This window comes from Pristis pectinata, chromosome 15, assembly GCF_009764475.1.
Source record: "Pristis pectinata isolate sPriPec2 chromosome 15, sPriPec2.1.pri, whole genome shotgun sequence".
Taxonomy (NCBI): Eukaryota; Metazoa; Chordata; class Chondrichthyes; order Rhinopristiformes; family Pristidae; genus Pristis; species Pristis pectinata.
Window position 1 is genome coordinate 14,405,251 of NC_067419.1, and position 22,126 is coordinate 14,427,376.

The 22,126-nt window shown below is 41.4% G+C and overlaps 1 protein-coding gene across 4 annotated transcripts in view; it reads right to left on the bottom strand.

Annotated features, from left to right (window-relative positions):
• Positions 1-22,126, bottom strand: part of ptprz1a (protein tyrosine phosphatase receptor type Z1a) — a 206,266-nt gene that overhangs the window by 104,909 nt on the left and 79,231 nt on the right. For all 4 annotated transcript variants that reach the window (XM_052030166.1, XM_052030164.1, XM_052030165.1 and 1 more), the window contains exons 3-4: positions 5,353-5,532; positions 4,964-5,112 (exon numbers count right to left, since the gene is read on the bottom strand). In XM_052030166.1, coding sequence (XP_051886126.1) covers positions 4,964-5,112; positions 5,353-5,532 — 329 coding nt within the window. The remainder of the gene's footprint in view (positions 1-4,963; positions 5,113-5,352; positions 5,533-22,126) is intronic.

Below are 22,126 nucleotides of genomic sequence, written 5' to 3' on the forward strand. Positions count from 1 at the left end.
CAGTATCTCATTTTAGATTCTGTTGGAGAGGATGTCCCGACAGAGGAAGACCATGGCAATTGGGACTTTGGCACCGTGCCTGGTGCTGTGGTCCAGCGGGGTAGGAGTAATGCAGTGGTTATTGGGGATTCTACAGCGAGAGGAACAGATAAGAGATTCTGTGAACCCGACAATGAAACCCAGATGGTGTGTTACCTCCCTGGTGCCAGGGTATGGGATGTCACAGACCGGGTCCAGAATATTCTGAGGGAAGAGGGTGATCAGCCAGAAGTCTTGGTACATGTGGGTACCAATGACATAGGTAGAAAAAGAGAAGAGGTCTTGAAGGAAGATTACAAGGAGCTAGGAAGAAGGTTGAGAAGCAGGACCTCCAGGGCAGTAATTTCAGGATTACTACCTGTGCCACGTGCTAATGACAGTAAGAATAGAAAGATCTGGCAGATGAATGCGTGGCTGAGTGACTGGTGCAGGGGGCAGGGCTTCAAATTTCTGGATCATTGGGACCTTTTTTGGGGCAGGCATGACCTATTCACAAAGGATGGGTTACACCTGAATTCCAAGGGGTTCAATATCCTGGCAGGAATATTTAATATAGCTGTTGGGGAGGGTTTAAACTAATCTGCCAGGGGGATGGAAACCAGGATGTTAGAATAGAGGAAGATGTATATAGGAACAAGTCTAAGACAGTGTGCAGTGAAGATGGTAAGAAGGAAAGGCAGGTGAAAAATCAGGATAATTTGCTGAACAATAGAAGTACAACGAAATTGGTAGCAGATACTGGCCTAAACCTACTATATTTAAATGCACGTAGCATTAGGAATAGAGTGGATGACCTAGTGGCACAGCTACAGATTAAAAAATATGACATTGTGGCAATCACCGAGTCATGGCTTAATGACGGATGTGATTGGGAACTGAATGTCCAGGGGTACACAGTGTATAGGAAGGATAGGCGGGTAGGCAGAGGGGGTGGTGTGGCCCTGATGGTAGGTAATGATATAAAATCAATAGAAAGGAAGGACATTGGGTCTGAAGAAGTGGAATCCTTATGGGTGGAGCTAAGAAATAGCAAGGGTAAAAGGACAATAATAGCAGTTATATATAGGCCCCCCTAACAGCAGCCGGGATGTGTACTATAAGTTACAGTTAGAAATAGAAAAAGCATGTCAAAGGGACAACATTAAGATAATTATGGGGGATTTTAACATGAAGGTGGATTGGGAAAGCCAGCAAGGCAGTGGATCACAGGAGAGAGAGTTTGTGGAATGTCTACGGGATGGTTTTTTAGAGCAACTTGTTGATAAGCCCACCAGGGGATCGGCTGTTTTGGATTGGGCGCTGTGTAACGAACCGGAGGTGACTAGGGAACTAAAGGTAAAGGAACCATTAGGAACTAGCGATCACAATATGATTGAGTTCAGTTTCAAATTTGAGAAGGAGAAGCTGATAGCAGGTGTATCGATATTTCAGTGGAACAAAGGAAATTACAGTGGCATGAGAGAGGAACTGGCCCAAATTGATTGGAAGAGTAAGCTAGATGGAGGGACGGCAGAACAGAAATGGATAGAATTTCTACAAGAAATAAGGAAAATGCAGGATAGATATATTCCAAGAAAAAAAACGTCTTGAATGGAAAAAAAGACACAAATGTGGAGAACGAGAGAGGTTGGCTAAAATAAGAGCAAAAGGGAGGGCATACAAGGAAGCAAGAATTAGTGGGAAAACAGAAGACTGGAAAACTTTAAAAAACCTGCAGAAAGAAACTAAGAAGGTGCCTTGACCTATGAAGGCAAGCATACTAAATGCCTTCTTCACAACTGTATCCATCTGTGTCACCACTTTCAGGGAGCTATAGACTTGCACCACAAGGTCCCTCTGTACCTCAACGCTCCCGAGATCCCTGCCATCAACTCTATATGTCCTACCAGAATTTGACTTGAATCAGACCGTTCACCATTGTGCACCTGTTTGAGGACTAATGTCAGGGGAAACTCTACTTCAGCAAGGAGGTGCTGCCTGAGATCAGCCACTTGCTGCAGCCTCAAACGTAGTCACAGAGTTATAAGACGATGGCTCTGCCAGGGCTGCGAAAGTGACGGTGGACCTCAGTTTCTGTGTGCCACACTTTCCAGGCTGGTGCTGGGTACATTAACAACTTGTTTCAATTTGCAGCACATCACCACACTGTGGAGAAGCAGAAAATTCTTCTCCTTCACCTTAGTACAGAGCAGCAGGAGGTTCCACAGTGATGGAAGCTTCCTGATAGCACCGTTCCACATCATCTTGGAAGTTAAGCCTCAAAGTGGTGAAATATTCTGCAATAACAAAGGGTTTCATTCTCTCCGTGGGCAGCTGACCTGTAACCACTTGCAGAAGATACTAAAGATCAATGCTGGGAAGCTGTCTTTAATTTATGTAATTTCTCCAAACTTTTTATTTTATAGCCAGGCCAACAGCTGGCTGCATAGGGACCATGTACCTGGCTCTGGACTAGATTAGTTAACAATCCTGTATTAGAAAGGACGTCCTGCATGAAAATGAGCCTTGAGCAATAAAGGTTATTGTTAGGCGAGTGAGCAATTTGCATGAAGAACTGAGGCTAGAGATGCGGTTGCTGGGAGATGGAATTGACCATGTTTTCATTGAACTTGGCGAGACATGGGAGGTGATTTGGGATTTCACAGCTGGTACTGAGATCATCTGCAACCTTGTCCAATAGATGCTCTACCATCTGTCTGAAGGGCATTTCCACCACAGTGGGCAGAGGATCTCTCTCCTCCTCTGCACCCTATCAATTGAAGACCCAGAGCCACATCTGAAAATCAGGGCTCCTGCTCCCATCCATGCTGCCATGGCTTCCTTCAGACACCCAAGACCTGTGGAATGATTTCCATCGGTGATCACAGGCAATGGATGCCAAGGCATGGCTTCCTCTGGTCCCAGCCACTCAAGTCTGGGCCTGATAGATGTGAGCTGAGGCAATAAACAGCAGTTAGTTCTGACTTGTCACAGAAATCATGGGATTCTGAACTCTGTGCACATTCTGCGCTGAGTTAGGTGGTGTCAGGTTAATTGTACAAAACAGTTCTAGCAATGGCTTTCTAATGTTTTGAAGTTCTTTCCCCAGAGAGTTCGGAAAGAGAAAAGAGGAAAAACAGGTCAGAAGGATGAGGGATTAAGAGGAGTATGAATGGCAAAGAGCCAGAGAGTGGTTTGATCTGAAAGTAAATGTACCCAGTAGCGTGAATAAAATTTGTAAACCATAGGCACAAACTTCAGTGGGAGGCTAATATATAATTGCACTGGCAGGTATGGCTTAATCTAGGGAGGGACTGGAACCTGAAGCTTCCTGGATACAAAATATTTAGGATTGTCAGAATAGAAAAGGGTGGCAACATTAAAAAGATTTTTTATCATACTGCTGTTCATTTTTAAAACTAGTGTTATGAAATCTTCTCAAGTGAACATAAGGGCATAAGAAATAAAAGCAGGAGCAGGCCTTCAGCCCTTTGTGACTTCACCATTCAATAAGCCTGGGTTAGCTTTGTTTTATTGAGTACCAATTTACTGCTGTAAGTTCATATCCTTTGATTTCCTTAATTGTTGCAAAGCTACTTAGTTGGTGTCAACGAATAAAAAGGAAACTGGTGTTAAGTATATTCTCCATGCCTATAGCAGATGGAAGACAGTAGAAGAGAAAAAGTAGCCAAATAAGAAGGGCCCCATATCTTAGGAAGGATGTACTGATGTTGGAGAGGGTTCAGAGGAGATTTACGAGAATGATTCCTGGAATGAAAGGGCTTACGTATGATGAGCGTTTGTCAGCTGTTGGACTGTACTCACTGGAGTACAGAAGAATGAGAGGGGACCTCATAGAGACATTTAAAATGTTGAAAGGACTGGACAGAGTAGATGTGGCTAGGCTGTTTCCCTTGGTGGGTGAGTCCAGGACCAGAGGGCACAATCTTAGAATTAGAGGGTACAGGTTTAAAACAGAGATGAGGAGAAATTTCCTTAGCCATAGGGTGGTGAATTTGTGGAATTCCTTGCCAGGTACAGCAGTGGAGGCCAGATCATTGGAGGCGTTTAAGGAAGAGATAGATAGATATCTAAATAGTTGGGGTATCAAGGGATATGGGGATAAGGCCAGAAATTGGGGTTAGAATAGTTTTGTTTTGCGCCTGCCTCCACCAACCCCCCCCCCCCACCCCCCCACAAATTCTCATTTCTTTTTCTTTTTTCCCTTTTCCTTGGAGCAGACTCGATGGGCTGAATGGCCTACTCCTGCTCCCTTGTCTTGTGATCTTGTGATATAGCAAGGCAACAGAGTCATAATTTTTGGCATATTAATTATGTGAAGATAACCATGGCAAAAGAGGTCAGGAATTTCTATAGTTATCATGGTTACCTTCCAGATCACCAAGCTTTCATTCCACGAATTGTCAGAGACAATGTCAAATAATAAGAGGCAAGTGGTATGGTAAACGAGGAAAAACCTCTCACCACCGTCCTTCTCTAAGTGCCCTGCTGTTTACTGTCAAGCTGACCAGCATGAATTCTTTTTGCTCAAGAATCAGAGCCTAATCAAGTTAGAATTTTTAAAAAAACTTGTAAAGGAGGGAAGCAGCCAAACATAAGGATCCTTGACTGGAAAACAAAGTCAACTTCAACGAAAATAAAGCAGCACAAATAAACCAGAAAAAAAATCCATGAACCACAACAGGAAGCATTCAACATGTTTGCCAGTGTGGTCACAATCATTGCCCTTGAAAAATAATCTGTTAGTTGTGAAGTGGTTTGGGATCTCCTGAGGTGACTCTAAGTTGCTGCACAAATTGACCTCTGTTCTTGCTTTCAACAGATGCATGAAATATTTAGTCTCAGGTATGTTATGGCTTTCCATGTGAAATCAATATGGATAAGGGTTAGAGTTAAACCAAGTACAAAACCAAGTTGTTATTACCTCCAAAGGAAATTTTTGACCATCGATGCTATGTTCTGAGCCCTCTGATACATTGCACCTTCCCCAGTGGAACATTATCTTGCCTGCTTTGTATATGGATTCCATGCCACCACCACTGATGTAATACTCATCTGTCAGGTTCATTTCCACTGAAAGCCAAGAATAAAGATATCATTACATATCCTATGGTAAATATATCAGATGCTCCACTGGGAACAGACATCAGGAGAAAATGCTCAAATGGTTTGTTTCTAAGGAAATGGAAATATTAAGAAGTAATATGCAGCTTAATTCTACTTTGACATTTTATTGATAGCTCCAAGTCCAGGGAAAATACCTCAAAATTTAGCTGTTATGTGAAATTGTTGAAATAGAAAATGAAACTGCACCTGTTTTTCCATTATTGTGAATGACAATATTTTCACTGGATTCACGGTCCCAGCCATCAAAAAACAGCATCTGAAAATTCACATTTACTTGTGTGAAATCATCATCGATATTGATGGGAGACTGCTTAGGCCCATTGCAACTTGGATATTTCTTCGCCCAGTTCTTTTGATTTAAGTGACCTGATGAAAAGCATCAAGAAAAATATTAGCATGTTGGTCAATGACTGTATCAAAGGTGGATTAAATCTCTGTATGGGAGGTGGAAAGGGGGAAGTCACTTTTTTATCTGGAGAAAGCCCTCTAATATTTTGACAGATGAAAGAAGTCTTAACAACATCAACCAATCCAGAGCTCATTGCATGTGTGCAGACCCCTCCCCTCATAAGTAATGAGGATCTAAAGCACTTACACATCAAAAGGTAATCCAGAAAAGAACACAGACAGAAACTAATGTTATGTGGATGTAATGCAATTAAAGGATTCTAATCAGTTCAGAACAGAGATACAGAAAATCTCCAAAAATCTGGCACACTTTGGACTTTGGTATTGCCAAACTAGCAGATTTTTAAGACTGTTTTTACATCATTCCTATTAAAACTCCAACACATGTTAAATTCACTTGTTTTAGATATTACATGGTATTAATTTTCCAGTGAACCCAGTAAGTTTAAAGGGTGTGCAGGAATTGGGGCCCTAGTGGGTTTCAGGTGAGTGCAGGAAACATCACCTGTGAGCTAGATGCCAAACCATCAGGATTTCCGAATAGTAGGGTAGTGGATTACTGGAGTTTGTATGTACCCACTACTTGGAATCACAACATTGTAATCCAATCACCCACTTAGGCATTGTTTCATTTGTGTGATATTGAAATTAAGGTCACCTGATCTGCCCAGCAGAAAGTGGTTAGAATTTCAATTCTTGTCAGTGTGTTTACAAGCCACCAGATAGTCTTTCCATTGGTTTTATTAATAAGTAGCTGCATTAGACTAAAATCAGCCCTGATTGTGAATGATAACCTCTTTGGTGCATTAGAACACCACACACTTTGCACCATGACTTAATGAAAATTTAAGCATGAGTGAAGGCTATTGCCAATGAAAGAAAAGGTATTTAAAGCAGGGTTTAAATATCCCTTACAGTTTTGCTCAATATTATGGTACACCCAGGATACATCCACCAATCATGATTACTAGAAAAAGTAAGAGCTTTCAGAGCAGGAGACACAAACTGTGCCAGAATTGTTTTGTTTCTCTGGAAAGATTAAGGAGACACAGGGTTATGCCAGTTCATTGGTTTTGGTAGGAAGTGGGATAAGAAATCTCATCTGTGCATATAAATGAAGATGAAGGGTTAAGGACAACCAGCCAGAGTGTTTTGCCCGGAATTAATGTGCACTCAAGACAGGAATAGTTAGCAAAGCATGCTGAAGGGTCATTGCTGCCATACGTTCAACCAAATGCTGTCTTACACAACCAGAACTTGTTCCACCTTCCTTGGCCAAGGATTTTTGCATTTCATTTTTAGTGAATGAAACTTATTGGTTGAAAAATTGGTGCCATGTGTCCAGACTGAAATAATCTGTGGTTGAGTGCATGGTGGCAATCCCTCTCGAGCATGCTTTGCCAAGTGTTCTTGTCTTTTCTTATCCCACTTCCTGCCAAACCCAGTGAACTGGCATACTCTTGTGTCTCATTTATCCTCCCAGAACAACCAAGCAATTCTACCCAAATAATTACCCTTAATTTATGATTATTGTTCATGTTCCAAAATAGATTCTAGTGCAACTATCTATCTCCCTTTGCTTTGAAAACTCTTATATGCTCTGACCTTTACTTGTCAGCATAACGATTTGCACTGGTAGACAGAGCCGAGGCTTGGGTGCACATTAATTCCAGGCAAAAAGCTCTGGTTGGTTGTCCTTAACCCTTTATCTAAATTCATATGCACAGATGAGTTTGCTGGACATGGCAGCCAGCTGCATTATAAACCTGGATCCCATGAATTAGTATTGCTGTAGTTATAATTATTGCTACAGGATTTATTCAGGCTACCTTTCAGTTTCTATTGTAGGACGTCAAGTTGGCTTCCACGTGATTGATTTATGAAAACTAAACTGTGCATGACTATTATTGTTATCGTTACAATGCAAATAACTTTCATCATTTAGACCTTGGTTTCAAATCCAGCTCATAACTGGGATGAATGTTGTCTACATCTGCTATTTGGCAGTCTCCCAGTATGATTCATAGTGCAAAAATTGGTATTAGGTTGGGAATTTTACTAAAGGAAATCACTGGTTGTCTAACATGGACAATATCAGACATTTTTAACGTTGGGGATCAATTTGTGAGATCAGTGGGACAAATAATGGAACTCTCTTCTAAATGGAGTTCTAATCAATCTTGATCAACACAAAAATGTCACCAAAAAAGAAAAGTTCATTTTCCAGCAACATTGATGTTTGAATTTCATCTGATGAAATAAATTCTAGAATCAGAGATTAATGAATAAAAAGACTGGGTCACATTTTTAAAACTTCTCTTTTGATAACATCCATTAGACACAATTTATTTGAGAGGACTTCCCATCCCTGCAGCTTCACTTTTATCAAATGCAATGACCATTCTTCTGTGTCCTAAGTAAACATTCCCTGGATTTTTGTTTATTAAACACCATCAATGGTCATCAGCAACCAAAAATCCCAGTTGATTTTTGTGGGACTGAAAGCATTAAAGTATCTGATGTAAAGTATCTGATGTGAAGTCTCTGATGTGTCTCTCTCAACCTGGGAAGGGAGCAAAGGCTTAAGGTGATGAATGTGTTAAAATAAAATTATAAATGTTACAAACCTGAAAAAGAAAAGAAGGCTCTGGCAGTGCACAGATTGATCAGTAATTGAATAGGAAGGAAGGGCTAATATTTTAATTATAAATTTTTACCAAAGTTCCAGTGTTTCCAGTTATTGTTTCACAAGTTCCTGGCTACTTTGCCTTGAATATAAAATTACAGCATATTTGGAACAGAATGGAGTTACAGATTTTGCTTTCAACTGTTTCACAGCCAAGGCACTGAACTGTTACAAATGGAAGCCGTCGCTTAGGGTTACCCATGTCCTTCTGGCAAGCTTGCCTGCAGGTACATTAACTGTTCTTCCCAGAGTTAGCTGGTGAATTGCAGCTGGCAGACTGCCAGTGTCCCACTAGGCAGTCCGTGCCTGTACTTAGAGTCAATTGCAACTGCAATTATCCCCGACCGCCGAAATGATAAATACAAGCATGTGTTCACCATCTCAAATGTGTAATGGGTCCATATGAAAACTGAAAATTATCTGAAATACCACTCAGGCTGCCTGCAGAAAACAAGCCACAACGACTAAGCTGGTCATCAAACTAATGAAGAAGTTGTGCTTAAAGGCTTTAAAATAATGATTGATTAAGAAAGCAGGTTTACCTGCAACAATCTGGGTTTATTCATGAAACTTGCTCAGCACAGAAGGTACTTTGGATCCACGTTTGAAAAACTGATTGAAGGAAACACCTGAGCAACAAATCCTCATTTCTTGAATCAAATCATTCAGACAAGGTAGTAATAACAGTGGTACAGCCTTCTAAGACAGTTACATAGATTTGTTAAAGGGTTCAGTAAGGATTCTGAAATTGTCCCAAAATACATTTAGCTACTGATGAGAGTCATGCACCTTTTGCTAATGTTCCAACTGATTTATTTTGGCTTTTCTTTCTGAATTTCTAAATTAGATTAGAAAAAAAAATGTGCTTCTTCACGTGTAAACCAGGCAAAACATGCTTTGTACATATTTTGAAACGTTTGTGTGTCATGTTGAAGACCCACTCATCAAAAAATTAGACCGGGCATTTCCTGTTGTGATTCACCCTAGCTGGGTGTCATTTCTGCATCATACTTCACACCTGATGACATCAGCAATGTGAATGGCGTGCATTTCTAATACACGCAGTGAAAGTAGATCAAAAGATCATGATCTACAACCTTTGTTGCTTGCCCACAGCTAAACAAGGTGTACTGCACACTGAAAGTTGGAAGCCATACATCAATTAAAGGGTCCTTACAGGGACATCATTTTTATTCTGACTCACCAAAAATGAGTTTAATGCTATTACAGACAAGCAGTGCTCAGAATTATCTGAGAACTTAAGTGCTTTGAGCTGTTGTCCTGATCAATGCTGGTGCAGTGATATGGTTCAGTACAAAGTAATGGCTGTACTGAACCAGATCACTGCACCAGCCTCAATCATTGCCTCAGGCCCTATTAATTTAGAGGGCCCCTTTATTGTACTGGGGCCAATCACTGCCCAGTCAGCACCAGGCCCTGTATACTACCCCACACCCAATCACTGTACAGACACTAATCATAGCTGCTCCAAATCTTCAGAAACCCTATTAAACTGCACCATTCAACAGCCCCTCACTTGTCCTGCATCTCTGTGTCCCACATCTCCATGTTATGGAGCAAGTACTTTAATAATGTTGACCTATTTCTCAGTGGGCAACATACAAGTGAGGTGACAACAGTGAACTCAGCCAGCAGCTGCCATCTGAGAAAGCGCAAACAACGTTTTTCAATGGGAAGCGAAGTGAGGAAGTGGCAATTTAACAAATTTTTATTGTTGATTTCCAACTCGATGTTTGTGTAAGACAATATCCATTTAATGCAACAGAAGTGGTTTAGAACCAATTTCTGGGTTTTCCTCTTACAATAAAACCAATTTAGATCTTTAAACCTGATTATGTGATTTGCCATGGTGGTGCTGTCTCATCCTGGGTGCATCCTGGAGCACGTTCACTGAATGCATCACATTTTGTATGGCTTCACATATTGTGAGGACCTGCCTATTGATGAGTTTTCTGTGACAGGCACAATTAAGCATGTGAGAAAAGGCAGAATCATCAGCAGCATCGTCAACATTGTAGATGTACCACTGTCCATTCAGCAAATAACACATATTTAGATACTTCACAGAATGAATTACAATATAGTCTCAAGATACATTTTAACACACTCATGGAGCAGCATGATCACTAATACTCATACACCTTCTCATAACCACAGCACTAGCACTTAGCGGACTGGGAAACGACAGCAGCGTACAATTGCATGATACCCAAATATAGGTCTGTCTCCACTTGAGTGGATATAGCAGTTTGCTGAATTTGGCATACATCTTCAACAGCTTTTGTGAGCTATACCCCGAACAAGCTGGAAAAATGATTTCAGAATTCATTAAATTAATATCTTAAATAATTTGAAAGGTCATTCACCCAAAACATTTATTCTGTTTCACTCCTCGGGTACTGCCTGACCTGCTGAATATTTCTAGCATTCTCTTATTTCAGTTTTTCATCAACTGCAACATTTTGAATGGAAATCCGAACAGCTTTTTAGTAACACCACACTCTTAACCAAGGTGGAGACATTTATTAATAAACGTTAAAGTTTGTGTGGTTATCAATGTCTTCTGCATTCCTGAGAAAAATATGGAAAAGGTTGCTTTTATTGCAGAAGATTGGGTTAAACAGCTAAATTCAAAGCAATAAGCAAATTTGTCAGTATTGTAGATAGATGTTGACAGCATAAGGATAGGGACAAGAAACAAACGTAACACTATTGATTTTTCACCTGGCAATTTCAAGACAGCTTAAATCAGTTACAGTTCCATTCTAACATTTTAATTTTAAATGGTGTGTTCCTACACTGCAATATAAATGCCCATCTGATAGAGTTACAAATAATCATATGAGAAAGATCTACACCCACATCTTAGGGATAATTACATTCATTGACCTGTCATTTTGTTCCTCTCCAAATGCATAATAAAGCTATTTATTCATCAATGTAAAACATGGTGTGTGAGTCATCCATTATTTTCAAAAGGATTTGTGGAAATTGAATCCTAGAAATGGTGGATTAAAGTGTAATAATTCTATAAGAGACAAACTAGGATCTTCTGTGGTATTTTCAAGGGTTCAGTCTTTCTCAAGGCAAGAATAGCCTGCTTCCATTGCAAAGGATTCAACATAAGTAAAGCACTTTCATTTTTCCACTGGGTCAGTGGACCCTTTCAAGTGAATGGGGTCACCATTCATACTGCGGCCCTCCTTGGTGTAAAGATGAAGGCCGTGTATGGAATGTGTCTGAACCCCACCCTCAGCACAGCACGGCTCTGCTCTGCTGCTGGGTTCAGCGTCGAGTCCAAAGGCTGAACGAGCAGCCAATTGAGGTGGCATCTGACTTTTGACCGGTCTCAGATCCCTACATTTGCCGGCTACCAGTCAGCATGATTTGGGCCAGTGAGCTTGGTGGGAGTGGAGTGCACAGGCAGCGAATGCAGCAGGAGAGTGTCAGTAATACCCAGGCCAATGTCAACGTGCAATAAGCTACAACCACATGAACATCAGAACATAAGAGATTGGAGAAGGAAGGAATTCAGCCCCTCAAGCTCAGTCTGCCATTTTTTAAGACCATGACTGACCTGTTATTTGACCTCAGTTCCATTTTCCTGCCAAAGCCATAAAGCTCAACTCCTTTATAATCCAAAAATCCATCAACTTCAGCCTTAAATATTCCCATTGATGCTGCTTCCATAGCTCTCTGGGATAGAGAGTACCAAACATTTGCAACATACAGATACATCCAATGACTGGGCCTTAAGAGACCAGTCTTAGCTGGCCTGGAATAATTGATCCAAGTTCAAATTGCACCATATCAACAGTAGAATTTAAATTCAGCTACTAATCCAGAATTTAAAAAGAAAGTAGAAACGATGACCACAGTTGTTGCAAGAACCCATCTGGTTCACAAATGTCTGGCCGTTATGTGACTCCAGACACATCAATGAGCATCATTCAATAGGATGGCTTGCTGGGCCATTTCAGAGAGCCATCAGGGATGGGCAATAAAGGCTGGCCTTGCTGGAAATTGCAGGAATCAATCCAGTGAAGCTTCTCCACATCGCCCCCAGATAAGTATATCTTTTCCTAAATAAGGTTTATAAACTGTATACAGCACAACAGGTGAGGGCTTGCCAACAACCTGTACAGTTGGAGAAAGACGCCCTTACTGTTGTACTCCACCCAGTTTGCAATAAAGGCCAACATTCCATTTACCTTCTTCATTACTTGCAATACTTGATTATAAACTTTAAGTTTTTTGTACAACACCACCCAGAGCCATCTGAATGTCTGTGTTTAATAATCTCACACAGTTTAAGTAATATTTCTGTACTTGCCAAAGTAGTTGAATAAGAGCTTCATTTGAATGTTTTTATGTTTTATGTTACAATGATCACTGCAATCATGTTACTGCATTCATGTAATAATTAAAACCAGGAAGGGCTGACCATGTTTTCCCTCCATCTGGTCACCTCATCTCAACAAACAAACCCCCTGCACCTATTGCCCAGGGCAGGGCCCTCTCTCTATGCACTCTCCTCAAAATGTTCTTGCAGTAGTTTGTGGCCTTAGTAATGCTTGTGATTTTGCAATGCTTTGTACTGTAATGTAATATAGTAATGCATGTGTTTTAAAAATGCCCAACACCAGTGTCAGCTTCCGGTCAAAATTGACGAATTGGAGTTCATCAAAGTAAGTAAGATTGGCGCACTGTCACTGACCACAACATCGTGTAATCTTTGTGCAAGACTGTGTCAGCCATGACTTGGTTGGTAGCCAGAAGTCCATGCGTTCAAGTCTCACTCTAGAAGCTTGAGCTCAGAAAATCTAGGCTGACACAGCAGTGCAGCACTGAGGGAGTGCTGCACTGTCAGAGGCCTCATCTCCAGGATGAGATGCTAAATAAAGGCCCCACCTGTTCTCTCAGATGGATGTCAAAAATCCCTTGGCACCGAGCAGCGATGTTAGCCAGGTATTCTGGACAATGTTTATTATAACATAAGAAATAGGAGTAAGTGTGAGATATCCAGCCCCTTTACCTTGTCCTCCCATGCAATAGAATCATACCTGATGTGACTGTAGGTCTCAATCCCTGCCTGATCCCCATAACCTTTGATCTTCTAATCTAATAATCTATCTCAGTCTTGAATATTAATGGAACAGGAACAGGTTATCAAGTCTTCATCACATTGATGCTCGTGGGATCTTCTTGTAATTAAATTGGCTACCAAATTTACAACATTTGACCATGCTTAAAACCAAATAATTTGGTAGTAAATTGCTTTGGAATATCTTAAGGTTGTAAAAGGTGCTATATAAATGCTAGTCTTTCTTAAGAAGCACTTGATCCACATGCCTCTGTCAGAGTATACTTGAGTGCTAGCTCTGTTCAATTTTAGCACGTTCCCCATGGCAACAGTTGCAGAATAATTGTCCTGAGATTCAAGACTGAATGATATAAAACATCAAGTTTTAATACATTTATTTTAAAGTATTTTTCTTCTGGGAGCTTTAACACAGGGGGACTTAAAACTGTACTTTCCTTTTCCAAATATTCTCCGGTATTTTGTAAAATACCAAACAACTATAGTAACCTGTTTCCTCCACTTGTAACCATGGTAGATCACTGTAATGGCCAAAGGACCTTTGGCATGCCTCAAGGCTGCTCTAACCTTTGGATGAAACAGTTCTCACCCTGACATTATTCAGATACCTTTCTTCAATTCATTCATGAGAGGTTGGCAACCCCAGCAAGTTATCTCAGTGAGGTGATGGTGGGCTGGCTTCTTGAACTGCTGCAATACTTGTGGAATTGGTACTTCAGTCTGAACCTATGCACAACATAATTACACCCAGCTGATGCAATGCTTGCGGGCTTAACCCAAATCTAATCTTTTCAGCCTCTAATGTTGCTTCCTTTGTTTATTGCATGAAATGCAAAGTTCCAGCGGCTTTGTAAACTTCGTGGTTCCAACTTTCTCAGCAACAACCTTTTGCTGTGGCATGTTATGCTTTAGCAATAGCCCCAATTTCTTGATGTCTGAATGTCGTGGTTTGGCTCATTTTGTTCACACAGAAACAAAAAAAAACTTCCCTTTCCTTCAGACTTGCTGAACCATGATGGAACACTTTGCCCATTTAACCTACTTTACAATAATCTCACAATTATTAGTGCAATTTTCAACATGTGCAATATTAATGTTGCCCATGATAAGATAGTGTGTTACCTTAAAATATGACAAGTATATTCTGTTGAACTATCCTTAGTATGCTGAAAGTGGTACAGAAACCACTACTACCCATTGATTGCCCTTCCCTCTGAAGACACTCCATTTTGAATTTCTATACACAGCTAAGAACCACACCACAGACTGGCAACAGTAAGTGGCTCCCTTGGACCTTGCAAACCAATCTGGAGATGCTTAAACTGGTAATGCTCAATGCTAACCCACAGCTCCTGGTAACTTGGCATTTGCTGAGTCTATTTGCACTGCTTAGACATGGTTTTCCAATTCATGTCCACCCATTTGGTTTGAGCAAACTTGTACCATTGTGATGTCAGTCTTGGCAAAGTTTTGTTTTGCATACAGGTCACTGATGATTTTACTTAAAACATAATGCATTGGGTGACAATTTATATAAAATATCACCCACTCTCCAATGCAGATTTGTTTAGATACAGGACCGGTATTATTTTAAAAGATAGTGGCCTGGACGATGGAGGAATGATGTTGGGTTATGGGGCAGTGGGGAAGGAAAATGTGATTCTGAATTGGTGCTCTCCTAGTGGGGACCATTGACTTTTAATTTGCAAAAAATGACGGATTCAGAAACCCAGGGTAAAGTCACAACTGCTGATGAAATCAAACTGAGAGATACACCATGTTACATAGTACTATCGTTACACTGCATCAAGCTAGAGCATTGCATAAAGTAAGATTTCATAACATGTGTCTACTAGCTGTGCAATATTAAAATAATCATTCATAAGCAAAGTGAATGGACCTGGATTAAATAAAAAGTTCTTAATGTACTCTCATGGCAAAAAAGAACTCTGTGCAGTAGAAAGGTTCATACAGTTCATTACTCCACTTCACATAAGTCTTACTAAACGAGAAGCCAATATCTGATTGCAAACTTTATTTTCTTTTAAAAATAAATGCATTCCAGAGGACACATTTTATATATTTATATACACATTTGAGGGGAAAGTTGAATACATTGAACCATCATGGAAGACAGCACATTCTTACAAACTTCAACCAAGGCCACTCTTTTGCTAACCCTCTGAAATATATAAAGTAAAATTATGCTACCTTCAGCATTTAACATAAGGAGGCCATTCAGACCATTGTTTCTCTGCTGGCTCTTTGCTGCTGCAATCTAAAACAAGTTCTATGGGATTTTCATTTCTAAGGTTTACCCACTTTTCCCTTTAAAGATGCAACGGCTTCTAATTCAATCGCTTCCTGCAGCAATATTTTCTCACGGTTTTAAATTCATGAGGCTTTGGACTTAGAGGAAATTGTTTGCCCCTGTTCTCTCCATCAATATCTCAGATAATTTCATAAATCTCCACTAAATCTTCTTTGATCCTTGGCTGCTTCTGTGAAAATAGTCACAATATTTTGTCTGTTCAAGATATAAAGGAATGTTTTCAGCATTCCCTCTGGTTTGCTCTCCCACTCTGCCACCTCCACCTACAGTTCTGAAGTTTAGTAAAACCCTGGTGTTTCTAAAACCAGCACTTGTCATTAAAAGATGAAAACCATGGAAACACTACAAAGAGAATTATGGGGAGTGTGTTTCTCTTTTGAAAGAAGAAATTATCTGTTTCATAATAAAAAGCATTCTGGCCTTGGAAACCTAACTGTATGCTCAATTTTATTTTCTAATGAAAAGCATTTGAAATATTGTTTTAAATTAGACCAATGAGTGTTCAGAATGAATTATCATTGTTGTGCTTCAAGCAATAAAATACGAGTTTAATTAAATAACTTGCAGTACTATACTCCATAAAGCCAATAATATTTCAGGTAGTCCTTAATGAAAGCTTCAAATCTTATAAATGAATGTGCTACTGTGGCCACTTTCTGCCAGAACACAATAAAAGTTCATGGATCAAACAAGATTGCTTTGGTTTGCAACTCAACCTGCTTGGCATTTCAATATTGAAGTTAGCTCTCAAGTCCATGAAGGTATGAAGCAGAGGTGAAGGATTCCTTGAAGAAGCTTAGGATAATCCCAAGGTGCCTGTGCAGAGTCTTTGATAGTGTCCTACAATGAATCACATTTCCCTGCTGGTTCCCCATAGACCCGCAGTTTTCCCCCCTTCAGCTTATCCCATTCTCTTCGAAATGTTTCTGCTGTATCAGCTACATCACCTTTATAGGTGATGCACTTGAGATCACACTCCCACAGTTTGCAAAAGAAACGAGTGGTCAGGAGTATCGAAGGAGACTCAGGGGCCCGGGAGGATAAATGGGGCCTTGGGGGAGAGAGAGAGGGAGAATGGGAGGGGCCTAGAGCGGGGTGCTGGGAAGATCAGAGGAGCCTTGGAGGGGTGGGAGGAGGTGAAGAGAATCAGAGGAGACAGAAGAAATCAGATGCATTGGAGGATCAGGGAGCTGGGAGCATTAGAGGAGAGTGTATATAAGTGTTAGTGTACTTTTAAGAACTGATTGTACCATATGGTATGACTTGATACATCGCTGTACTTGGCATTGCCATTAACTGCCTTCAGAAAAAGCTGCTCCCTTGAAAGTTCTGCCTTCTTTAATTTAAGTCAGTCTTACGAACTTAAGTCAGTCTTACGAACTTAAGTCAGTCTTACGAACTTAAGTCAGTCTTACGAATTGGCCACATGCCAAACTCAGCAAACTGTTTTCAATTCTTTTTTGCATAAATGGTGCTGATTTATATAACATAAGCACTGAAGAGATTCATTTGACATTAATGATAGAGACAAAAAAAATGGCATCAAATAAGGCATTTGGCCCATGTGTCCATGCTAGACAAAATGACCCATTTAAACTAATGATTTTCTAGCTCTCTTCATGTCTTCAAATTGTATTTTGCTGGGTGCTGATCTGAACTTTCCCTTAACGTTTTGGGCTTGCTTTAATGGCTGCATTGTCATTGTTGGACGCTTCCAGTTATGTCCTATTCACAAAAAGTTGGACAAAACAAATCTAGCTTAATGATTCTACTTTTAATCATCAGTAAAGCGACAAGAAGTGTCAATGACAGGACAATCAATGGGTATGTACTCACCAATGCCTAGTTTGGATTTCGCCAGGAACACTTGACTCCAGACCTCATCACAGCCTCAATCAAAGAGCTGAATTCCAGAGGTGAGGTGAATGTGACTGTCATTGATATCAAGGCAGCACTTGACTTAATGTGCCATCAAGGAACCTAGTAAAACTGAAGTCAATGGGCAAAGGGAAAACAATCCAATGATTGGAGTCATACCCTGCATAAAGAAAAATGGTTGTGGTTGTTCAAGGTCAATCAACCAGCTCCAGGACATGACTGCGGGCATTTCTCTGGGCACAGTCCTAGCCCAACCATCTTCAGTTGCTTCATCAATCACCTCCCTTCTATCACAAGGACAGAAGTGGGGATGTTCACTGATACTTTCACAATGTTCAATTCCACTTCCATTTCCTCAGCAAATGATGTACTTTGTGCTGACATGTAGCAAGACTAGATAACATTCAGAGGCATGGGCTGATAAATAGCAAGGAACATTTGTGCCACAAAAATGCCAGCTGATGACCATTTCCAATAAGAAAGAGCCCAACCATCCACCCTTCACATTCCACAACATGGCCAAGATCTCTACTGTCAACATCCTACAGATCACCAGAGACCAGAAAATCAACTGGATTAATCACATACATAATTATGGCTAGAAGAGCAAATCAGAGACTGGGTATCCCGTTGCTCGTGACTCACTTCGTGACACCCAACACCATTCCACCATCCACAAAGCACAAGTCAGGATCTGAAGGAATCATTTTCACATGACTGGATGAATGCAACACCAATGACTCTCAGGATTCTCAATAACATCCGGGGCAAAGCAGCTCATGGACCACTCTGAACAATCACTCCCTCCACCACCGGTGCACAGTGTGTATACCATCCACAAAATGCACTGCATTTACTCAGGCAGCCTGCTGTGATGAAACCATCCAAGCCCACCACCTCTACCACCAAGAAGGACAAGAGCCACAGGCACATGGGAATGCAACCATCTGCAGGTTCCTGTCCAAGTAGCACTCTATCCTGACTTGTAAATATATTGCTGGTCCTTCATTGTCAATGGGTCTAAATCTTGGAATTCTACCCAACACTATGAGTATCTTCATCAGTAGGACTGTAGTTCGAGGAGGAAGCCCACCACTACCTTTTCAAGGAGCTTGGAACTATCTTCTTAAGGACAATCATGGATAAGCAATACATGCTGGGCAGGGTGGCAACAGAAAGACCCGATAAAGTGAATATATAATGTTGCTCAGCGCTGATTAGCTTTGCAAAACTATTGTGATCTAACCCTATTTGCTGCCGTCTTATGACAGTTCTCAAGCAAACTTTTTGGAGTATGTTGAAAACAACCTTGATTTTCCTTCACATGAGTCGTCTCAACTGGCACATCACAAGATCTGTGAGGGAGTTGTTACATGTCACACACCACCTTCCATTTCTGGGCCTGGTTCAGGCATTTACACCGTACAGTTAGTTTTGTGAAACCCTGCACACAAGCTGACCAGTCATTGTAAAGTTTACCTTTGAAGGCCTTCACTCTCTCTCCATAAAAGGAATCCACTGTAAAACAATTCAGCTGCTGTTTAATCCATTCGCCAGTGCTTCTGCAGCACGAAATTAGTAAACTTTTGGCATGCATTGATATCAAACTGGCAGCAAAGAGCTAAAAATGATAGTTGATGTGCAGCACAATGCAAAAAGGGAATGTCTACAGGCACTGTACATTGTTGGTGCAGGGAAGATGGAATGATACTCATTCAGAAGTTTTCTGCTTTAAACCAGATTGATGCCGACAATGGTGCTCACATAAAAGCATTCCATTCTCCAGCGCAGGCACTGCATTCTTCAACGTGACTAGACACACAGCAAACACAAACAAAAAAAATGGAAAGGAGACAGAACCATTTTCTAGAGTCTGATGTGAGAAAGTCATTTATAAAATTTAATTAAGTGGCTTTGATTTATTGAGGTGATAATTCAGTGTGACAAATGACAGACGGGAAATCCAGCAGGCAGTGCCCTATGAACACAAATTACTTTGATTCTCACTGTGACTGTGTGGGAGAAAATCACTTTGTTGCAGACTCTCTTGAATGAGCCACATAACCAAGTGTGGAACTCACACCTCGGTTTAATGCATTTGTTCTTCTTTGTGCTAAGCTTTTAGGAGTATGCCTTGGTATGTGCGTATACTGCCACTTTCTGAATACACATATCCTGTTTAACAATACAATTTTGCATCCACAAAATAAATCCATAAAGTGACAGTTTGATATTCAGTCAGAACCAGACAATACCACAATACCAGACAATAGCACGTCAGGCAGCAGAGATATAGAGTTAACGTTTCAAGCTGAAGACCTTTCATTAAAGCCGGAATCAGTTATACAGTATTTCAAGATGCAGAAGTGGGACGGGAGAAGGGAACACAAAGGAAGATCTCCTCCAGTGGAAGGAAGGAGGGATCAATGGATCAAAAAGTTGACAGAGCAGGGTGAAATAAGATGGTATTAGGAAAGAAAAGGAGATGTAAATACAAAATAGTTAGCTGAAATTACTAAAGGACTGTGGAGTGAATGTTGGAAATCAGAAATAAAAGTGCTGGAAATGCTCATCAACTGAAATCGCTGAGCTCAGTGTTGAGCTCAGTGTAGTAGCACATTGAAAGTTGGGGTGGTAATTTTGAGTTTGCAAAGGCACAGGAGGTCACTGAGAAAGAGACGAGAGCAGAGTGGGATGGAGAAGTAAAGTGATAGGCAGCTGGAAGCTTGGACTTAAGTTTGCAGAATGAACAGACACACACTTTGCGTTTTGCCTCTACAATGTAGGAAAGAGCAGATCCTGAGGAGGCAGCACTGTAGCGCAGCAGTTAATGTTCCTGCTGCACAACTCCTGTAGCATAGGTTTGATTCTAACCTCAGGTGCTGCCTGTGTAGAGTTTGCACCTTCTCTCTGTGACTGCTGGGGTTTCCTCCGGTCGCTTCAATTTGCTCTCACATCCCAAAGACGTGCTGGTAGGTTAATTAGCTGCTGTAAATTGCCTCAGTGTCCATGGGTTGCCGGAGATTCAGGAGGGAGGGGAGCGGGTGGGTACATGAGAGAGGATATTTTGCAGGAGAATGAGACCGATGGGTTTGCTCGGAGGGCCAGCATAGACTCAATGGTTAAATGACCTCCTCCTATGTCATAAGAAAATATGAAAACATTATATGGGGGTGACCACTTGGTCAGGATAGCCCTGATTTGCAGAAATTTAATCCCGTCCCCTGGTGCCATGGTGTTTATCCCACAATCCCGGACCTCTGTTGCAACTTTCTCCAGCATCTCACAAGCCTGTCCAGCGGCTCTGTCCAAACTTGACACCCAACAAGCTTCCTGCTTTGTCCAGGCTGATGAAAAACCACCAAGTGTCAATCCTTAAAGCCATACTCCCCACGGCAGTCAGTCAGTTTGCAGCAGCACATACCGTGGCCAGTGTGAAGGAGAGAGACCACTGGAGAGCAGAAGAGGGCTCAACCATTTTCAGAAAGGTATATTGGAATCCTGTGAAGTGAGATAAATGCCAGGAGGGAGGGCCTGTGTGCCATGTGTCTCTCTCACACACACACACACACACACTAAAGTGTGCAAAAGGAACCTCAACCCAAAAAGACCCTATGAAAACTATATCTTCTGTGACTGAACTATGGAAGGAAACATGGAGGTGTTTTGACTGCAGTTTCATGCAACTCTCTTTCATTTCGTCTTTACCAGGTGTGAGGAGAAGCTCCCTGTTTACCCCTCACCACAGTACTGAGCAAGAGGGAAGTGCTGGTGGAGGTGAATGATAAAAGTGAGGAAATTAAGCACAGGTGTGTCATTGCACTCCACTGCAGAACTTCAGAGACTGGAACAATAGGGCATGAGACAATTAGATTAGAGGGATGCATGTCACCAGGAGAAACACAGGCTGCAGAATGGTATCAGGTGCAGGGAATCTGGTCCAGGGTTCACTGGAGCAGGGGGTGGGGTCCATATATCTGTACTGCCAAGACCACTCAGATGAAGACCACAACTGGGATACTTTCATGCTAAGGCTGATGCAGGTGCACAATACTGCCTGCAGGTCACATCAAGGAACATGGAGGAGTCCATCTCAATACTCTCGCAGCAGCTTTGCATGGAGGCAGAAACCAATGACCTCAGCTCTGGAGTCCACAGTGCTTCTTTGCAAGGGCTGGACCATAAGTGTATCAGCACTTGCCGGTTCAGGTGAGGGCTGCTGTGGAGGAAGAGAGGGAGGCCACTCAATGTTATTCTGCTTTCATGAAGCCTCTTCTCTGCTACAGCAGCTGCTTGAAGCTCCTCAGGAAGAGTGACATGCCACCAAGGTCCAGCTTGTCCGCATTGAACGAAAGGGCAGCACACTGATGCAACGGTTGTTGCTGCTGCCTCAAAAGCCCAAGGATCCTGACATCAGGTGCTCACCGCTTGGAGTCTGCACATTTTCTCTGTGACTGTTTGCGTTTCCCAGGGTGTTTTGGTTTCTTCCCACATCCCAAAGACGTGCCATTGAGTTAATTGGCTCTTGTGAATT